This window comes from Tubulanus polymorphus, chromosome 4 (assembly GCF_964204645.1).
Source record: "Tubulanus polymorphus chromosome 4, tnTubPoly1.2, whole genome shotgun sequence".
NCBI classification, from domain to species: domain Eukaryota; kingdom Metazoa; phylum Nemertea; class Palaeonemertea; order Tubulaniformes; family Tubulanidae; genus Tubulanus; species Tubulanus polymorphus.
The window spans coordinates 21,934,124-21,953,210 of NC_134028.1; the positions used below are offsets into that span (position 1 = coordinate 21,934,124).

The 19,087-nt window shown below is 37.0% G+C and overlaps 1 protein-coding gene across 1 annotated transcript; it reads right to left on the minus strand.

The window, feature by feature from the left end:
* Nucleotides 1–994: 994 nt before the first annotated feature.
* LOC141904538 (neurexin-1-like) lies at nt 995–7,330 on the minus strand. The gene is made up of 9 exons (XM_074793132.1): nt 7,165–7,330; nt 5,318–5,541; nt 4,541–4,646; nt 2,985–3,737; nt 2,777–2,896; nt 2,484–2,662; nt 2,095–2,266; nt 1,695–1,817; nt 995–1,184 (listed from the first exon to the last, which is right to left on the minus strand). The coding sequence occupies exons 1-9, from the start codon at nt 7,229–7,231 to the stop codon at nt 1,090–1,092; spliced, it is 1,839 nt and encodes a 612-aa protein (XP_074649233.1). The 5' UTR covers nt 7,232–7,330; the 3' UTR covers nt 995–1,089.
* Between the last annotated feature and the right edge of the window lie 11,757 nt (nt 7,331–19,087).

Consider the following 19,087-nt stretch of genomic DNA (forward strand, 5'->3'; position numbering starts at 1 on the left):
TATGTGTACACATAAACCTGTGACGTTTTGCACATCGATTTACGGTTGTCGTTTGTAAAATGACGCTGAATGGTTAACATTGTTTAGGTTTCATAATGGTAACGTTTTATAAGGCGTCAAAAAACTACCTCCCGCATCTGAAGAAAATATGTCAGAGGGATATTTTTATTGATATAATAAAAATAAAAAGACACCTCCCGCATCTCCAAAAAAAATTCAAACACAGTTCTTTTTATTTCTACTTTAAAAAAAAAAAAGTACATAAAAATAAAAACCGCCCGCCCTCGTCATGGTAAAAAACAAAAGTGTGATGAGAAACAAGGCATCTTTTTTGCCTTAGTAGCGAAAGCTCGTGCGTCAAATAAATCGTTAACCTACACGATCCTTTTGACTGAGAAATACGTAGCTAACGGCACTCTTCGGAAGGCAGCTCAACAACAAAACTGCATTTATAATTTTCGATGATGGGTAAGTACGCTGATGAGGTGGTTGGATAGAAGTACCTCATCTGGTCTGATGTTCCCATTCAAAGTGTCTTTAAAACGACCCCTTTAAAACACCGTAAACCGTCTGGCCATTCGAATTCCATTGAAATAAAACTTTTCACCCCGACAAATACAAAACCATTGTTTTTGGATTTGAATTCAATACACATCATTTCAATTTAACATGTATTGAATAGTCTCATAGTGCTTGTTTGAATTCTGCGATATCGAATGAAATTTTTTAAGGTATAAATGTGATAGGTTGCATTGGCGTACCAGTCATATCAGTTTCAGTTTCTAATCCCGATTTAACATTTTCTTTTATCATTTCTAACTGCGCTGCATGTATAATTTCTAAAAGTCAGCATGGATCCTGCTTGAAAGAAAACTCGTTATTGCTGCTTTATAGCTGTATTCAAATATGGCGCTTCTCTTTCCACAGTAAGAGAGATTTTTATCTTCTCTTTCCACAGTGAAAGAGAGTTTATTTCATTTTATTCCAATCTAATTTACATGTTCTATATGCTTACACACTTTGACCTTTATAACCATTTAGCTGTTTGATAAGTTACTTAAAGGCATACTTTGTTGCCCAGACTAACGGTTAGGGCATTTGCAATTCGACTCCCCCTTCGAATACCACTCGGGTATCTTTCTCCGCCGCAAGATCTAATATTCGCAAACCATTTAGGACAAGTCCTGGAAAAGAAAGAAAAAACACTCTCATCAGCATTTATATATAACAGTCCGCAGCTGAATGCGGCTCAAAATCAAGGCGAGATGACATGTGTAGCTAAAATAACATCTCATTGTCAACGTTAAGAGGATCAAAAATGAGAAAACATACAAATAATTGCTAGGAAGGGAAACATGTATCATAAGCGTGCGCACTGGACACGAACGATTTTGGTAAAAACGGATGCTTTTACGCGAAATGACGAACCTGCTTCGATTAACTTTTACATGAAGAGAACGTACTAAATAATTCAATGGGAATATCATCCTTGGTGAATATTCATCCATAAAACTAGGAAATGAACATTGACGCAGTATTCATAGTTGTTGAAATCGACATAGGTCGACAAAGGTCATATAGAAGTATTAATAACTGGCATAATCATTCATCAACATGTGATGAAAAATACTTCAGAATTGCCACCAGTTCGTAGTTTACTTTTTTATGTTCTTTTATGGAAAACGATGAAATACCAGCAATGGTTCCGGTGAATGGTCTGGATATCTGCGGATTTCGGGCACTGTGGCCGATTTGTTGAGGTTTCAAACCACCGATGTATACTCTCGCTTGATCGTTGAATACGTTAAATTGACGACCTAAATTAAAATGAGTTCAATCGATATAACTCTGATAAATCAGCCGATACTTCAATAAACAGATATAAACAACATTCATGAATAAAAAGAAAAACATTGCAAATGAGAATGATAGCCATTCATTTGTAAAGTCATTGAGTGCATAAGTTGCTTTGGTGATAATCAATTGCCAAATCATGCCATGTTGCAAAAATGATCATACCTCGTAAATGTAGACCCGTTCAATTACCAAAGAAAATCGTATCTACTAAATTGTACGAAAGGATAAAGTCCTTACCTCTGGGATGTTTTGTATGGATGGGCAAATCATCCACTTGGATAGTTGCATTTAGACCAGAACGAGTGAATCGAATTACGTGGTATTTCTTATCATCGACGTTCGTGAGAATATCTCCAATTGGATGGTCGTTTGTTCCCATGTTGTACGTGACGAAGATCTTTCCGCTTATCTACAATATAATGATCGGGATGCTTACAAAATGTCAAAAAACTCGCAAGTAATTATGCGTGCATTAATTATTGAATCGAACATTTCAGCTTTTGCAAACAAAGCTTTTTTTATGAAGTTAATTCTCGCAGGAAGACTGTGCAGAAGCCTACGCGAAAATCGAGCTAAAAATACAAATCGCCTAGTTGCTCTTCATTACGTTACTGATTGGAACTTACAATTTCCATTTGAATGAAGTCTTCGGAAGAGCCGCTATCAATTCGAGTCAGAACAGCATCTCTATCCGCGGTAACAAATCCTAAAGCGAGTTGGTCTTGCTCTGTGTCCGGTCGTCGACCTTGTGGAAAATTCATCGTGATCAATCCTCCACGATTTCCAAACAAGTAAGCAATACTGGCTGCAATTGTAAAAAGTCAATTCAACGTTAGAAGAAACCGACTCAAATAACTTCACAAATGCACGAAAGAAAATGTACGAACGAAGCAATGAGATAATTCAAATGAGTGTTTACCTTTGGAGCAAGTTGGACCAGTATAAGATGTCATGTCACAATCACAAGTGAAGCTCATCTGTTGTTGCACACAGCGTCCACTATGTTCACATGTACTGGAACTACACGGATTGGTTGGATCTGGAAATATATACAGTATAACATTATATTAACAGAAGATGACGGATTTAACTAAGACGTTTCGCTTCTGATGTCTCACAGGACTTACCATTACAACCATCAGCTATAAGCTGAGGAAAAGGGATGAAAGAATCGTGTATAAGATCAGGTGTTATACCGGCAAAATCCAACGACGCTAAACATCCCTGAAAGCCTTGTTTCGAGGCAACCATTTTTGGCAGCGCATCAAAAATCGATTTGGGAGCACCACCAACAAATAGAGGACCACTAAGTTCGGTTAGGTCATTTGCGGTAGTGAAGGTTGACGACTGGCCATCCACGCGTAAGATCTGTTTTGAAAGTGATGGTCGTATGATGGTCACATCGTGCCATTGATTATCGTTCAAAGGGCTTCGACGTGTATTTGCCGACGTCAGCAGATTCGTGCCGCTCCCAGCTTTGAAGACGTAACGAAGTATCCCGCTAACTAGCTCAATAGCGATGAAGTCATATCCATTACCGGCATTGTAAAACAGTAATCCATTTGGCTGAGTAGTTTTGAATTGGAAATAAAGTGGAAAAGTTGCATCCATATTGATCTGAGACAGTTTCGCATATGCAATAGTTGACTTGAACTTAATTGGCGTTTGGAGTAATATTCCAGTGTTGCCAATCCTCGCCGTCCTTTCAATGTTCTTTATTCTCCCTTCATTTGTCAACTCGAAGAACCGTTGACCATTAAACTCAAATTGCTGCATATAACCTAAGAATGTCGTGTACTTTTTGCCTCGAGGATCATTCTTTACTTTTCCGATGTTCATATTTTTTACATCGAGAATACGCAAATCACCGGACATCATTCCTGAAAAATATTGCGCATTTAAACCAAAAGAATGAGCTCCAGGACATTTCCTAACCCACAATTGATTTTCAGTTGGAGTGAACAGTTAGCATAAAAATGGCATAGAGAAAATGAACGTCGATTCTAGAGACGTAATTCTTATGAATCTCTCATATGCTCAATTTGTTCCAACGGTCAGAAATTCCCAAAACACAGCTGAATAGTTTTTCAAGTCCTCATGGACTCTGCTCTCTTTTAGGATCTTATATAGATGCACCACTTTCGATCATCAGGAAATGCCTTTGATACAGTCATTTGAGCTGCTGCCACGTTCAAATACCCTTTACATTACTGCCGGAATACATATAACTTGGAAAGTTTTCCTTAGAAAACTCGAAGGTCCATCGATTCGCCTTTGCAAAACTAGAAGCACAATTTTAACACAGATTATTCAGTTAATCACGCATTAATGGACAACTGCAGACATGAAATGAAGGATAGTTTTAACACAGTTTTACGGGAAGCTGACCAGTAATGTCAAGACTTTTGAAGTCTTCTGAATTAAAAAGGAGGAAAGTCTGAATGTTTATAGTTGTCGGTATTTTTGTGGGATCAATAGAGTATTCCATAGATCTTGTTTCTTAACACCATCTTGATGATCGTGAGTGATCATAATCTATAGCTAAGATACGTAATAAAAAAAAATAATAAATACTCATCAAGCACATGTCTTTCGCCATCGTCGCGCGTGAAATTTATCACTCGCCATGAAGTTTCCCGTATTTCCCTTGATAGCATCATAAAGAGTTATAGATAAGTCTTACCTCTACGCGTTTCATCATCCAGTTGTAGTATAATGAACCTCGCTTTACGTAGGATTTTTACAATATGCCACTTGTCGTTGTTCACGTCGTTTCCAACACAGATAGTCTGTAAGATATTCAATAAGGCACATCTTCATAAGGTACGCCTCGATCTTTGGCAAATGTATCAACATAGTTCATTTTTTACTGCTCTTGTGGGACTAACACCTCCACCTGTATCGTGACTACTGGATCTCTTCTATCGTTGTTCTGACTGTTCATCAATGTTGCACTGTCGGATCTTCTGTTACTGGCTCATCGGCCTGCTTCTTCCTCAAGCTAAATATTAACCACTAACACTTCGTTTTCTGAATGATACCTCTTTTGCTTCCTTTAGTAGCCTTTACTACTGGTTACAATATCTCTTTCTAACTCCCCCTTTACCTTCCCCTGAACCTTAGACATCATCTTCTAACCTGACCCTATTCGGTTTGCTTAGTCCCACTACTTCCATTCTACTCCCTCCTGGCATGTGCTAACCATCCCATATAAGTCCTTATATTTCAATAATAGCAACTAAATGTTCTTCTCCCTTTCCAACAAACTCCCAACTCGTAACCTGAGCCATTTCCCTTCAGTGTGCGCACAAGCACACATCTAGTGTGCGCTCTAGTGTGCGCATTCGTGCACACACACCGCACACACTTATCTATCCATGCACATATATCTATTGGCTCTACACTGCAAAACATCAATTTCTTATTTGTAACAGGATTTAAGACCCTTGATGAACTTTACCTTCTCTCCACTTCCCACATCAATTTCGAGACAAACTCTGCTATTAACAATTCGCAATTCCATGCGATCTTCCGATCGTTCTGACGTCGTTGCGAAAAGTAAGCCAGAAGGTCGTTTCGTGCGGAATCGTAGCGTGACGTGGTCAGTTTCCGTTTGAGACTCAGCTGGCATTGAAATGAGCACATACTGAGTTCCATCAAAGCTGAGAGTAGCAGCAACAGCAGCTAAAATAGGAGATGGTGATGGATTCTTGAACACACACTAGCCGACAAAATAGAATTTGATTTGATAGGAGATGATTTGGTGATATGATCGGATTTCAAATTAGCCGGATGGTTGTAAAGTACCGAGACGGCTTCCAACATCCAAATCATTTTCGAAATTAGAAAAAAAAATTATAAATGAGTGGAGGACCAGCACATCTGCACTGGCTTATTCATACACTGTCATGCCAGAACAGTTTTCCATTATCAATGTCCATCAAGATGATTAGCGGTGTTGCGTCCCTTGGAAGGTAACTAACTGTGCATCCGCGTACTATAGTGTTGACGCATCTGGGATTATTGTTAATGAGATCACTGTTGAAACATGGGGCAATCCCTCCACCTATTAATAGCTAGATTCAACTATTCCAATATTCTGTTCTTCAAATGTTGTAATTTGATTTTTTTCACGGCGTAGCCAACTGGACCTAGTGTAGAATCCGGTAAAATAGCTCGAGGATGAATCACATATTCATATCCATCCGAACTATAGAGTATACAAGTCGGCTGGACGTATCGGCCCCACTCCGCGCGGTTGCGCCACCGTGCGGGATATACGCGAAGCAGCAGAACACAAACACGGCCACTCTCTCAATTTTCAATGATAGAAATCGGGTGTGCATTTCAATTATTTCGGCTGTTAGGGTTTTAAGGCACAATATAAGTTGATGATGTGATATGGCGATGTTAATTAATGATAATTCCGCAGTGAAACTAGTCACGAACGGTGCCGATTGAGTGTACAGCTGCCAAAAACACTGAAATGTGCGTAGTTGCGTAACTATTTGCAGTGAATTGCAGACGAAACATGAAGCCTTAACGGCCGTTTAAAAAAAATTATACCAATCGCAATTGTAAAATAAAAATGAGATAGAACCTAAGTTAAAATTCTGGCCATTTCTAAAATGTTATTAATTATAATTACTAATTTTTAGTCAGTGCGGAACGTTTAGTTTTCCAACAATAATGAGGGGTGGTAGGTAGTCATGCAATTCAAGTCATCATTTATTACACGTTACTTCCGTGTTGTTGATAATCTCGCGAGTCCTGGACCAAACCCCATTGAACAATGTGATCTGTGTGCTGGCCACAAATGCGCACAGATCACACTACACTACCCATTACACACTCCAGTACCCACAGCTTTCATATATCCATCCAAATATTTAGAGTGTCTTTCTTCCTGGATAACTGGACGACTGGTTGACTGGACGGCTTGGCGACTTGGCGACTTGACGACTGAGCGACTGCTTGACTTGCAGCCGAATGAGTGGGCGACTTGACCACTGGATCATTGGTTCAATAGGTGAAGTGGTGAGTGTGGTGATCGTGGATGACGATGATGGAGATGACGGGGATGACGGGGATTGTGAAAATGTTGATGATGAAATTGATCGTCATGGGAATGAAGATGGATATGATAGCCATATTCAGTTTTCAATACGAAACCCCCCAGTTAAGGTTAATATACGATATCTTATAATATCTAAAAGTTATATCAATCAATATTCCGATTGTATGAAACATTTTATATAACTTTTACCGTCGTTACTCTAGCAACAAAAAAGTGGATCAAAAAATTACCTTCGATCGGGGTCAATGAACAGACGATGACCTCTACAATGAGAACACATACGAATGGTCCTTTCATGTTCAATTCGTCTTGAATTCGGTTGAATCGATCAAAATATCCAGATAACAATTCGAAACTCCATGAAACTTATTAGAAAAATTGGATACAATCGTTAAGTTCACGATTCGACATTTTTCTCGTGGAGAATCACGTTTGGCTGTTATCGCCGTAAATTCGCTGCGTATACATCTAAAAAATGATTGAGTCTGGTTGGACTCGGTATAAAGACAAATAACATAATGATGTAATTTCACCGTGAACAAATAACCATTCGTATATTCATTATTTTTATAATTACTATGGAATAGTTTGCATTATCGATAACACTAATAACCGTGGTTATAACAGATAACCTGTTTGTTGTGGAAATGGTTTGGGATGAAACATTCTGAGACCGTGTTGTAACGGTGATATAGAAAATTCCGCACTAGAAAAAGGAATACGAGTCCGAAAAGACAAAACTATGGATAAATATATAATCTAGAATAAAGCGAACACTTCGTCGAATACGTTGGAAATAAATCATTTAACCAAAGGAAACTTTTCCGGATTCGTTTTCTCGTTCTTAGTTTTCTCTATATTTCGTTCAGGCATGAGAACTTTACAAGCATATGTTTAAACTGAGGCATTTCTCCGTGGTGTTGGTCACAATATTGACCTCGGATAATCTGTGACATTTAACAAGCTACGTGCATAAAAATGACATTATTATGTGACTAAGCATATACGACATGCAAGCTACATGCATCAAAAATGACACTATCATAATTTTGAAATTTTCTATAAAAACTATGGTTTAAAAGTAAAAATAAAATATCTAATGTACTTATGTATTCTTAAATAATGTTGTAAAAAGTTAATTTTTTTCTACTCTAGTTTTATAGAAAAGTGGATATGGTGGATTTTTACCAAGGGGGATTTTTACCTAGGGGGATTTTTACCGGGGGGATTTTTACCTCGGGGGATTTTTACCTTGTGGGATTTTTACCGGGGGGATTTTTACCTACATTCTTGTTTTAAGCCCCATGAAAAATATGTGATGTCATTAAATTGAAAGCTTAATGTTTTATTAACATTGGCAATAGTTCTCATAAATTTTCCTTGGCCTTTTTTTCTGTGGCCATTTTTTTCTTGGCCATTTTTTTCCTAGACAAATTACCTTGGCCATTTTCCCTTGGCCATTCTTTCCTGCCATTTTTTCCTTGGCCATTTTTCCAACATTCTGGGTTTTTTTACCGCTAACCCTTAGCAATGCACTGTAATGAACAATTTACTTTGTTTTGCTAAATTAACTACAACTTGTAATCAATTCACTATAGAACTGTGGTCGATCCTAACAAAGAGTCCGGCGTGCTATTCTAAACTTCAGTGGACAAAAATCTCTTTCTAAAACATCTTTCCTAGTCTTCATCCTTCAGCATGAACTCTAGGCCTGGATATATTTCGGATTCATTAAATAGTATCATGTGTGTGTAGAACGTTTGGGCGAAGGTATTATCCCCCGGTATCACGCGTAAAACAAACAGAAAACATATTTTTATACATAGGTCATCGCATTATAGAAATTGAACTGTTGACAAGTTGTATTAAATCTCTATAGATGAAACACTTTTAAGGAAAACGCATTATGTCCGTAGTTCCTTTATATCTACTATTGACTGTGCGCTTCGGGCTCAGTCAACTCACCATCTTCATGACTGAAATATTTGATTAGGCAGTCCTACTAAAAGTGGCGTTAATTCATACAAGCGAATAATTTGTTGTTTCCAAAGGTTTTTGTTACCGGCTCGTCTACACGGTAATGGTCGAAATTCCCCGGTAAAAATCCCCTAAGAATACCAAGAGCTTATGATTTGCTGCCGCCGGTATGTTTTCGTTTGTATTGCAAAATTAAGTCCAAAATAACTGGAATCGTTTTAAAGGATTTCTGTGAAAATTTTCAATTTTTCCCCACACGTCAACAAGTGCCTTTCAAATCAAGATCGATTCCTCATGCGTAAAAACGATTGAAGCAATTTTTGCCGTTTTATTTATCTATGGTTTGATACGTCAAGATTTCAGTAAAAAGGGCAACATCATCGTTTATGTTAGCGAAGCTTGGTATACAAGCAAGCTGACAATAACAAGCCACTGAATTTTATCTGGTTAGGCTTTGTATAGCTCATTATCTATAGAAAGTCGGTGATTAAGTCCTAAGTAAATATTGCTCAAGTAAAGAGAATTCATTATGACAATGTACAAGCGATGACAGGCCTATGAGGCACCCGTAAATCAAAAATGCATTTCACGGATTTTGCTGTGCGATGCGATAAATTATTGAAACATTTTATTTGAAATATCTTTGAAATACTATTTGAAATTTTAAATATGTTTTTACCGGTGCGATCACTTTTAGTATTAGTTTAGTATTAATGAAGTATTTCAATCTTTGGATAAACGTTGGAAAAATGGCAAGGGGAAAATTGCCGCGAAATAAACATTAGAATTTGCAGGTTTTGTAATAACTTTGAATTGTTAAATTCTACTGGACATTGGTGTATGCTGAATATCACGAACAACGAAACATATATCTCGTACAAACGTTGATTGTCTTTTTCAACTGTCTTCATTTCAATAACAATCAATCGATTTTTAAGTCGATTTAATTATTACTGGATAGCGACTATATGCGTTTGTGCTTTTAATCAACTAATTTCCGAATCCGTGGTATGTCAATCAAATAATAGTTTTTAAGTCGAGAAAAGGTAAGATGCATTCTATCAACTAATTTCAATGTAAAGACTATAATGCTTCGTATATGAATCAATACTAAAGCATTCATACCGTAGGCCACTTAATCTTAAGCTTGATTGTGAGAGGTGTTTAAACATAATGGTCACATGAGTAATTAAATGGTTGTGTCACAAAGGGAGAAATCTGCCTTAGACATATCATCCCGATATCTGTAGTTCTGGGCTTTTTAGAATGAATTTGGCGCGTGTTTAGAATGAATTTTATCCGATATTGTTGTAACATAATGTTTTCCCTCTGCAAGTTCCTGACGTTTTCTGGGTGCTAACGTTCAGTGGCTATTTCATAGATATCCATGCATATAAACTTGAACTGAACTGAATGGGAACTGAGTTCGGTTAGGAGTAAAAACCTCCTTATCAACTCCTATTTCTGAATTGTATATAAAGGAGTGAAGAAAGAAACAAACCCTCATACCGAATACACTTTTACGTATAAATGAGAATAATGCTCACTAGGACAATGGCTAATTTGCGACCGTAAATGAAAGAAATACGACTCGAATATTTTTATTTTTATCATGCGTGACACGCGAATCTCCTATTAACACTAGTAATGAGAGAAGAATCCACACGAATGAAATGTATCAGCTTCATAATGATCTTTAATCCTTGACCATTCTTAATTAACACAAAACACTTAGTATAAATGATTTGTAGCGATTACCATAGAATTTCCATTTAAAGAATGCATTTATCAAATTACGTCCATTGACTCTGAAAATGAACCTTTAAACCCGTAAATTAGCTAAACTCGTGCCGTATTAAGCTATTTAGATTTATCGCAGTCTTGTGAAAATTTGTAAGCAGTCCTTATATTCCCTGTATAATCAAAACTTAATTTCTATGTTATGCACGTGTTTTAATTACGATTTCCCCTCTACATGTTTATCGAGAAGGGCCTGATTACAATCTGATTACAATTGATTATCAACAAGCTAGAAATTGATGAAATAGTAAACAAATTCTCTGGAAATAAAGGTATTGGCATTGACGGGATCTCTATGAAAATAGTTAAAAGAATAATTGATGTTATTAAATATCCACTTACTCATATATTCAACAATAGCCTTCATTCTGGAGTGGTCCCTGCTGAACGCGCGTTCCTTGAGTGTCACCAATTAAGAGGACCGCTATTGTGAAAATTGACCTTGGGAGGAATATTCCTCCCAAAGTCAATTCTTTGAATATCGAACCCCTCGGTCAAGTTTCCATCGATTGACTTTGGGAGGAATATTCCTCCCAAGGTCAATTTTCACAATAGCGGTCCTCTTAATTGGTGACACTCAAGGAACGCGCGGCTCAGATTTCTATTGTGCGCCTATCGCGCGCTGCGCATGAATCACTTACGTAATCTTTTCTGTAAATGTGAAGACCTCGGGGGCATTATGTTCTCTAAAGCCAAATATTATCCCAAATTCCGGACTGTTAATAGGTTGATTTCACGGCAGAGTCGACATGTTTCAACAATTTTTAACTGTTCATTTATGAATATTTGAGGACTTATGAACTAAAAATTAGTTAAATTTTTGATACATTTTGAGAAAGTCACAAAACATTTGAGACTGCGTTGATAATGATAATCAATGTAAGATGATATTTCATTGTTTTTAAACTGCAAATCGTACAAGGACATCGTCAGAATTTCAGTTGCTTTTCAAACGGCGTGACAAAACATTTCTGAAATAACTGTAGACGAATGTTCAAAGAATGATATTGATATAGAATCGATGAAAATGCATTAAATGACCGAATTCAATCAACTGACTCGTACCCCTAGAATAAGTATTTTGTCTCTACACTTATTATTCTTTATTAAACGTTTGTTAACCGTATTTAATGGATGTAATTACTATACTAGAGTTAAATAAAGCAATAAAGTGCAATAAAATTTCGAATCTATATTTTTTTAAAACATAATAGCTGTTGAAAATTTTAGTGAAATCAATTATGGGGGGATTTTTACCTAGGGGGGGATTTTTAGCGGGGGGATTATTACCTAGGGGGGATATTTACCGGGGGGATTTTTACCGGGGGGATATTTACCGGGGGGATTTTTACTGGGGGGATTTTTACCTGTTACCTTAAAACAATTAAAATCGGTATCAATGAGTTCAGAAATGTGATGAACTTACATTTCATTTCATTGCATATAATGAATATATCAAGAACTATCATGCAAGTGGTCAATGAATAAACTTACAAGTGATGAACTTAAACTTAATAAAATAACTAAGTCAATAATTCAAAACATCCAAGTAAGCGAGTAAAAATCCCCTAGGTAAAAATCCCCTCGGTAAAAATCCCCAATTCTTCAAAGTAGGTAATCCCCTCCCTTTGAAGGGATTATAAGTAGATACAATCTTAAGGTCAATTAATTCGTATAATTGATACGTATATCCAATTTATTCATATTTTACTGTCGAACAACATAACGTTTCTTTGATACTTAATTAGTACATATACATGTAGTTATTGCACAGCTTAGTAAAGGGGTTCATCGCACATTTCAAATATATAACACTAGCTTGAATCTAGAATATTTAATATCAAAAGTACGTTATTTCTAATAATTCATGGCATCGCACAGCTGAAATATACCGCAAGTTAACAAGAGTCCGCAGTTCAAAAATATTCCGGTTCGAATCTAAGATATTACAAATAAAAGTTTATTACTCTTATTAATTCTTACAATTTATTCTATCCGTAAGAATTTATCACAACGAAAGATTTCATTTAAAAGTTCAAACATATTTCAGTCTCATTGAAAATTCGAGAAACATCGTGCTTTAAAACGTTCTTGACAATCACCAAGTATGAATATTTGGGGGATTTTTACCCAGGGTATGTTTACCATGTTTACCTAGGGTTTAGATTTTTTAGATTTCTACATAGGAAATCTTTACCAGGGGATCTTTTTTGAACGGATGAAGGTATTTTGAAGGAGATATTCTTGGGGATTTTTAATTGTCATATCTAGCTACGGTAGATACTTTTTTCATTGATTATTCGCTACAACGATACTTATTACATATCACACAAATCCGCGTATACGCTAGAATCCATACTGTTAGCAAAAATCACTAAGAATCGCAGTTTGCTCATTTTGTAATACTTTGAAATCGTCCAATTTTATTGCAGCGATTCCCCGATATGTCACGAGTAAAGAAACAGATATCACGTTTAAACGTAGATTTTTCTTTTATTTTGAAATCCATAGAGCAAACATTGGAACCTAATGTTATTGAACATAAAGCTCCCGACCCGTCCTGCATTTATACATCGAGAAATCCAACTCGACTATAATAGGCTTTTTATCATGGTGTAATATAGCTTGTGCATCAGGACGTCACTGAGTCATTACGTTAATTGTGAGGTGTTTATACATAATAGTTACATGGGGAATTCATATGGTGGGATCATAATCGGGAAAGATCTGCCTTAAAACACTTTATCGCCTAAGGGAGTTTGAGCTCTCTATAAAATTCCCTCAAAAATAATTCAAAATCGCCCTATCCAATATCTAAAGGCCATTCAAAGCAATATATTTTGTCAATTCTTTTTGAATTTATTCATGATTAATAACATATTCTTAATAGTAATGATTTTATTATTAGGAATCTGATCTAATATATTCCTAGTTGTAAAACGTGGCTGTCGGATTTACGAGCAATTATCTCATTAATGAGATGATCGCTCGTAGGTCGGATGGATGGACGTATTGGTGTGTACCGGTTTACAGTGTCTTTAATCAAAGATTCCGTTTGATAATCTCTTTTTTCTAATTTATCCAAAGTAACAATGCATTTACCGACCGGATTCCCTCATATTGACCCAGTTGTAGGCTTAGTATTGGGGGCTCATATTGGACGAATTCCAATTCTAGATGATTCCAATGTTTAGAGCATGTGAATAGAATACCGATCAGTTATATTTGAACAGCTATACAGGATATGAGATAAATTTTATCATATCTCGTCCATAGTCGAAGACTTATTTGACAGTAAAAAAATATCTACTCATTACTGGTGCAATCCGTGATCTGCGCAGTCGACTAGAGTACATTCGGTAACAATAAAGAATTTCGGAAGCCATTTGTAAAAAAGCCATCCAAGGAAAAGGAGATGTTTTGAAGCTGATCGGAAATAAGAAGAAATTAATATGTGAAACCTCGATCATTTGAATAACACACTGACCGAATTGTCGTATCGGAGGAGGGCTAATATCCCGTAGCCGGAAGTGCCTCGTTTCTGCTAATGGTAGAGTAATATTTCGTGATGGACAACAGGAAACAACGACTATTCGGCACCCAGAACGACAACTCAAAAATAGAAAACAATCTACAGATTGAAAGATAGATAGAAATCCTATCAACCCTAAATATAGAATCCAGCGTCCCATCGACAGACACTTTTTTAAATTCAATTCAATTCAATTCAATTACAATTCATTTCACAAGAAAGCATGTTATCTTTGATCTTACACCGCGTTCGAAGCCCCTTTTGTTTTAAAGTCCATGGTACAACTATTGAACATGTTTGGGTACTACAGTGGAATCCTCGTTACAACGAACTTCACGGGACCCGAAAATATATTCGTTACAACCGATAGTTCGTTATATCCAGTGTGAAATTGATTAAATTTCCTTACTTGGGACGAAATTCTGTAATTAGCTATATATCCGAAGAATCGTCGCATCAGAGTTCGTCGTAACGAGGTTCCACTGAACTCCAACATTATCCGCGAAGGACTCGGAAGACCTGAACTACAAAAGTGGCTTCTCGTTTATTGTATCGGATAAAAAACTGAATGGAAGCTCATTTGGTTTGGATAATGGTTTATGTTTACGGTAATGATACATGTAGAAAATAAGGAAGAAAAAATTCATCATTTCCCATGTGAAAAATACTAAAAAAATCAGAAAAATGATCAGGGTTTTTTTCTGTTCCCTTCCTAATCTGAATGGATGCGATGGTAATCATTTGAAAAAATGGCCTTTCGGCGTTACATTTCTCCTGAAAAAATCTGCACCTCCGAATAAATGACAAAGTTGTCACGCGCGCGTGTCAGGCACGAGTAATTACATTCTAGACGTGTTTCGTTTTTTTTGCCGTCACCGGCAACGGAAAAAATTGGGTAATTGAGTTATTAGCTTTTTATTTAAGACAGGAGTTCTTAGTTTCTCTTTCACAAACGCGTCAAGAGACAGTCACAATATGAACTGAAGATCACCGGGAAATAATCGACAACATACAACTGAAATGACACGTTCAAATCGTCTACGATTTCTCCTGATTTTTACCTGTCTATGTAAGTAAATCGTTATCTACGATGATAAAAATTTTCAAAGAGAAAGATTTGAGAATTTTTCAAGATTTTTTCGATTCAAACAGATTTTCGAGTTAAAAGATGAAGCCTAATGTTCTATTTTCTTTCGCCGTGTAAAAGTTGAAGACTTTGTGAAAGATATTTAGGAAATGAAAAAAAAATCTTTAAGTTAAAAGGATTAGATTTCTGGATTCAAAAAATTAAGCCTATTAATTCGATTTCATTCTAAGTAGATTGTATGATAATTATGGTGAACTTACCGGGAATCGAACCCATATAAGGTACGCTGACGAGACCAACTGAGCAATTGTTAGTACACGTTTTAATTTCGTATTTCCTTCTTAAAAAATTAAATTCCTTACTAAAAATATCTATTATTCACATTGTGAGATTGATAGGTTGAGATAAATGCTTTATTTCTTAACTTAAGTTTAAAATGTAATAGCGGATTACAATGTTGTAGTAATTAATCATTTTTAATGTTCAAAAAGCTCTGATAAAATAGAGGGAATATCGGTCAAATATTTGAGTTGATGTAAATTCGGAATTAACTATTTTTCTACATGTTTTAAGAGGTGGTTTTCACCGGATAATTACCGAGTTTTCCAAAAACTGTGAGGTGATAACCCACAATATAATGGAATACTTGAATGGGAATTTGACGTCGAAAGTTTGAGAATCCTTTGTTCCTTCACCCAATAAAATACACGTTTAGTATGTAATACGTCATAGAGACAAATTCGTGAAAAAAAAATCGGAATAAACCAAAGTATTACAAGAATTGCCGGAATAAACATTTTATCAGTCATTTTCAGCACAATTTAGGTGTAGCCTTAGTGAGTTTTGCTTTCGATTGGATTTTTCTTATGGATTTGTTAAAAAGATTTGATACTTTGATCACCGTATTCCCCTAGGTGAACTAAATTGCTATGGCATCAAAGGCATAGGAATAAAGTGGTTTCAAAAATATTTTATATGGCCATAAACAAATAGTCCATATGGAAGATATCAACTCAACTTGTCAGGTGTTGTGTCCGTTTCGACGTTAGAATATATTTATTTCATATTTCAGGTAGGGAAATGCTCGGAAAAGGAACTCCCATCGGTCCATTTATCAAGTTGCGCATTGATTTGTATGATCAGCCAACGATAGAAGTTGATCAGGATGGAATTGGTGTCGCAGTGTGTCAGAGAAATGACCTTTCGTGCACTCGAAACAGCTGCGAATGCTCCGTTTTAGGTAATTGCTGCGACCATAAATCCGTCAAGTGCGCGACGTCTAGCTCGATGAGAAACGCCATAGAAAATCACCTTCCTAGCATCGGGTGCACCGAGGTACCGATGAAGAATAGCTATCCGGATACTTTCTTTGCAATCAACCGATGTCCCGATGATTACACCGAAGATATGGCCATTAAGATGAAATGCGAATCTTTGCCTTCAAACCTACTGACAGAAATGCCTGTGTACAAAGATAACTGGTTACCGTATAAAAACATGTACTGCGCCATGTGTCACGGTTTGAACATCAGTGAATTTCAACACGCCTTTGTAAACCTTCGATGTGCTGGTGATAATATCGTGCTCAAGGAGGTCGTTGAGAATCTGAAACAGGCAGCGAATGATCCAGAAAAGCGTCTACCCCCACAATGCCGATACACTTACATGAAGCCGCCATTAACACAAGTGTTACTGCATATCTGCTCTACAAAATTTCCTTTCCAAGATAGTGCCTGTCCACGGACAACGAATAATTCAATTCTAAGAACTAGGTGTAAACAGATATATAATCCAATATCGGCTATAATTAACGGTCAGTTGAGATATTTTCGCAACTCGTACTGTTTGAGATGTCAGTTTCCCGATTTGGCACAGAACGCGTTGGTGTGTATAGCTGAACAGTCCGAACAAAGAATTTATGGTCTGAATATTCTACTCGATTTCAACCTCGTGAACGGTCTCACATTCCGTCTTGCTGGTACGGCGCGGATTTCACTGTTTCCAATTGAAGATCTCGCGTGTTCTAAAACTACTGAAATATTCGACAAGGAAACATACGCTTGTCGAAATGAGGGCTGTTTGCTTGGATACCTCAGACGCGGTGACACGTGTCGCCTAGAATTAAATGATTGGCCAAAGGTAAGATTTCGCATACGCGTTAAGTTAATCATCGGTTTTACCGAGATTCAACGTGTACTCATGGCGAAAGTAAAATACGACGTAGCATTATGGTATCGCCCGAGTTGTAATCCTGCTATAGATCGGATGAAAATAAAAGAAATCGGCAAAATGACGACCATCTCTAATAATTCATACACGAGACAGCTTGAAATTTTAGACGAGTTCGACGCTTCCGGGGTTAAGAGAACTCTCGTGGAGATGAAGCGAATCGTTAGCAAGTACGAGTCTATACTGTATTGTTTATTTGGACGCGACGGAAGTGACGTAACCATTACTGAGTACGAATTTGTGATGACCAGTGAAATGGAAAATACAATCTGCACCGGAGTAACTGAATTAACGACTGAGATGAATAAAGAAAAAGATGAAGAAAAAGATGAATTCACCGAGGATGGCAGTTTTTTATACTACAACATATATCAGTTGATATTCAATGGCCAAAACAAGTCGATGAAATACGGAACTTGTTCATCGAAAAAGACGGACTGTATTAGAACTCATGTCCCTGGACGGGGTATGGTTTGTCGGACGTCGAATATAAGAATCGATGACTTTGACCTGTTTACTGATCGAGATTTTCTCATTACGTTCGTGTGCAGCTGTCTGTCGATTATTTGTCTCGTAGTCACTGTCGTTATTTATTTCATTTTCCCGACTCTTCTGACTTTCCCCGGGAAACTCATCGTAAACTTCTGTGTAAGTCTCGCAATAGCTCAAACGCTGCATATATCCACATTTGGTTTGAGTAACAGGTTATTGTGCGTCGGTATGGCTGCCTTAAAACACTATATTTGGTTGGTCGTTTTCGTGTCAATGGCGGCTATAGCGATTCACATGGTGCGCACATTTTCAAGCATTGATAAATTATCCAACTCTCGAAAGGTTTTAGGTTTATATTTGTCAACGGTGTGGATTTTTCCTGTCATAATCGTCGGACCCTGTATTTTCCTCCATTCAACTCACGTGACCACCTTTTCCGCGATGATATACGGAAGCCCACGCACCTGTTGGTTCAAACATAACGCTTTCCTGCTGTTCGCTTTCGTTTTACCGATCGGAATTCTCGATTTAGTCGGTTTTATTTCGTTTCTAGTTACAGCTCATCGAATTCGTCGATCAACGTTCAAAACTTCAGGTGCGAAAGACAAAAGGAATACGACACTTGTTTTCTATCGGATGGCATTGGTGACAGGAGTGACTTGGATCATAGGATTCATTGCATCGTTTGTCAATAACGATTTTCTCTGGTACTTCTTCAATGTGCTCAATTCTTCTCAAGGATTTCTCATATTTTTGTCTTTCATCGCTAACAAAAGAATCTTAGCTTTTTTCAAGTATGAATTCAAAATCGGGGAATGCTGTTCGAGTATTTCTGAGTAGAATGAAAACTTCAGACTCCACGCAACATTTTCTGGTTACGTATTTGCAAACAGATGGTTGTTGGGTTTATCATGATTGCTTTCTTGTTCGAAGCTTCATCAGCGGTATAGTCCCATTCCTTGGTTGAGCGAAGAAAATCATCACGCCCGTAGACAGGTTGTTTAGAAGGTGTCTAGCCACTTTCTTAGTCACAACC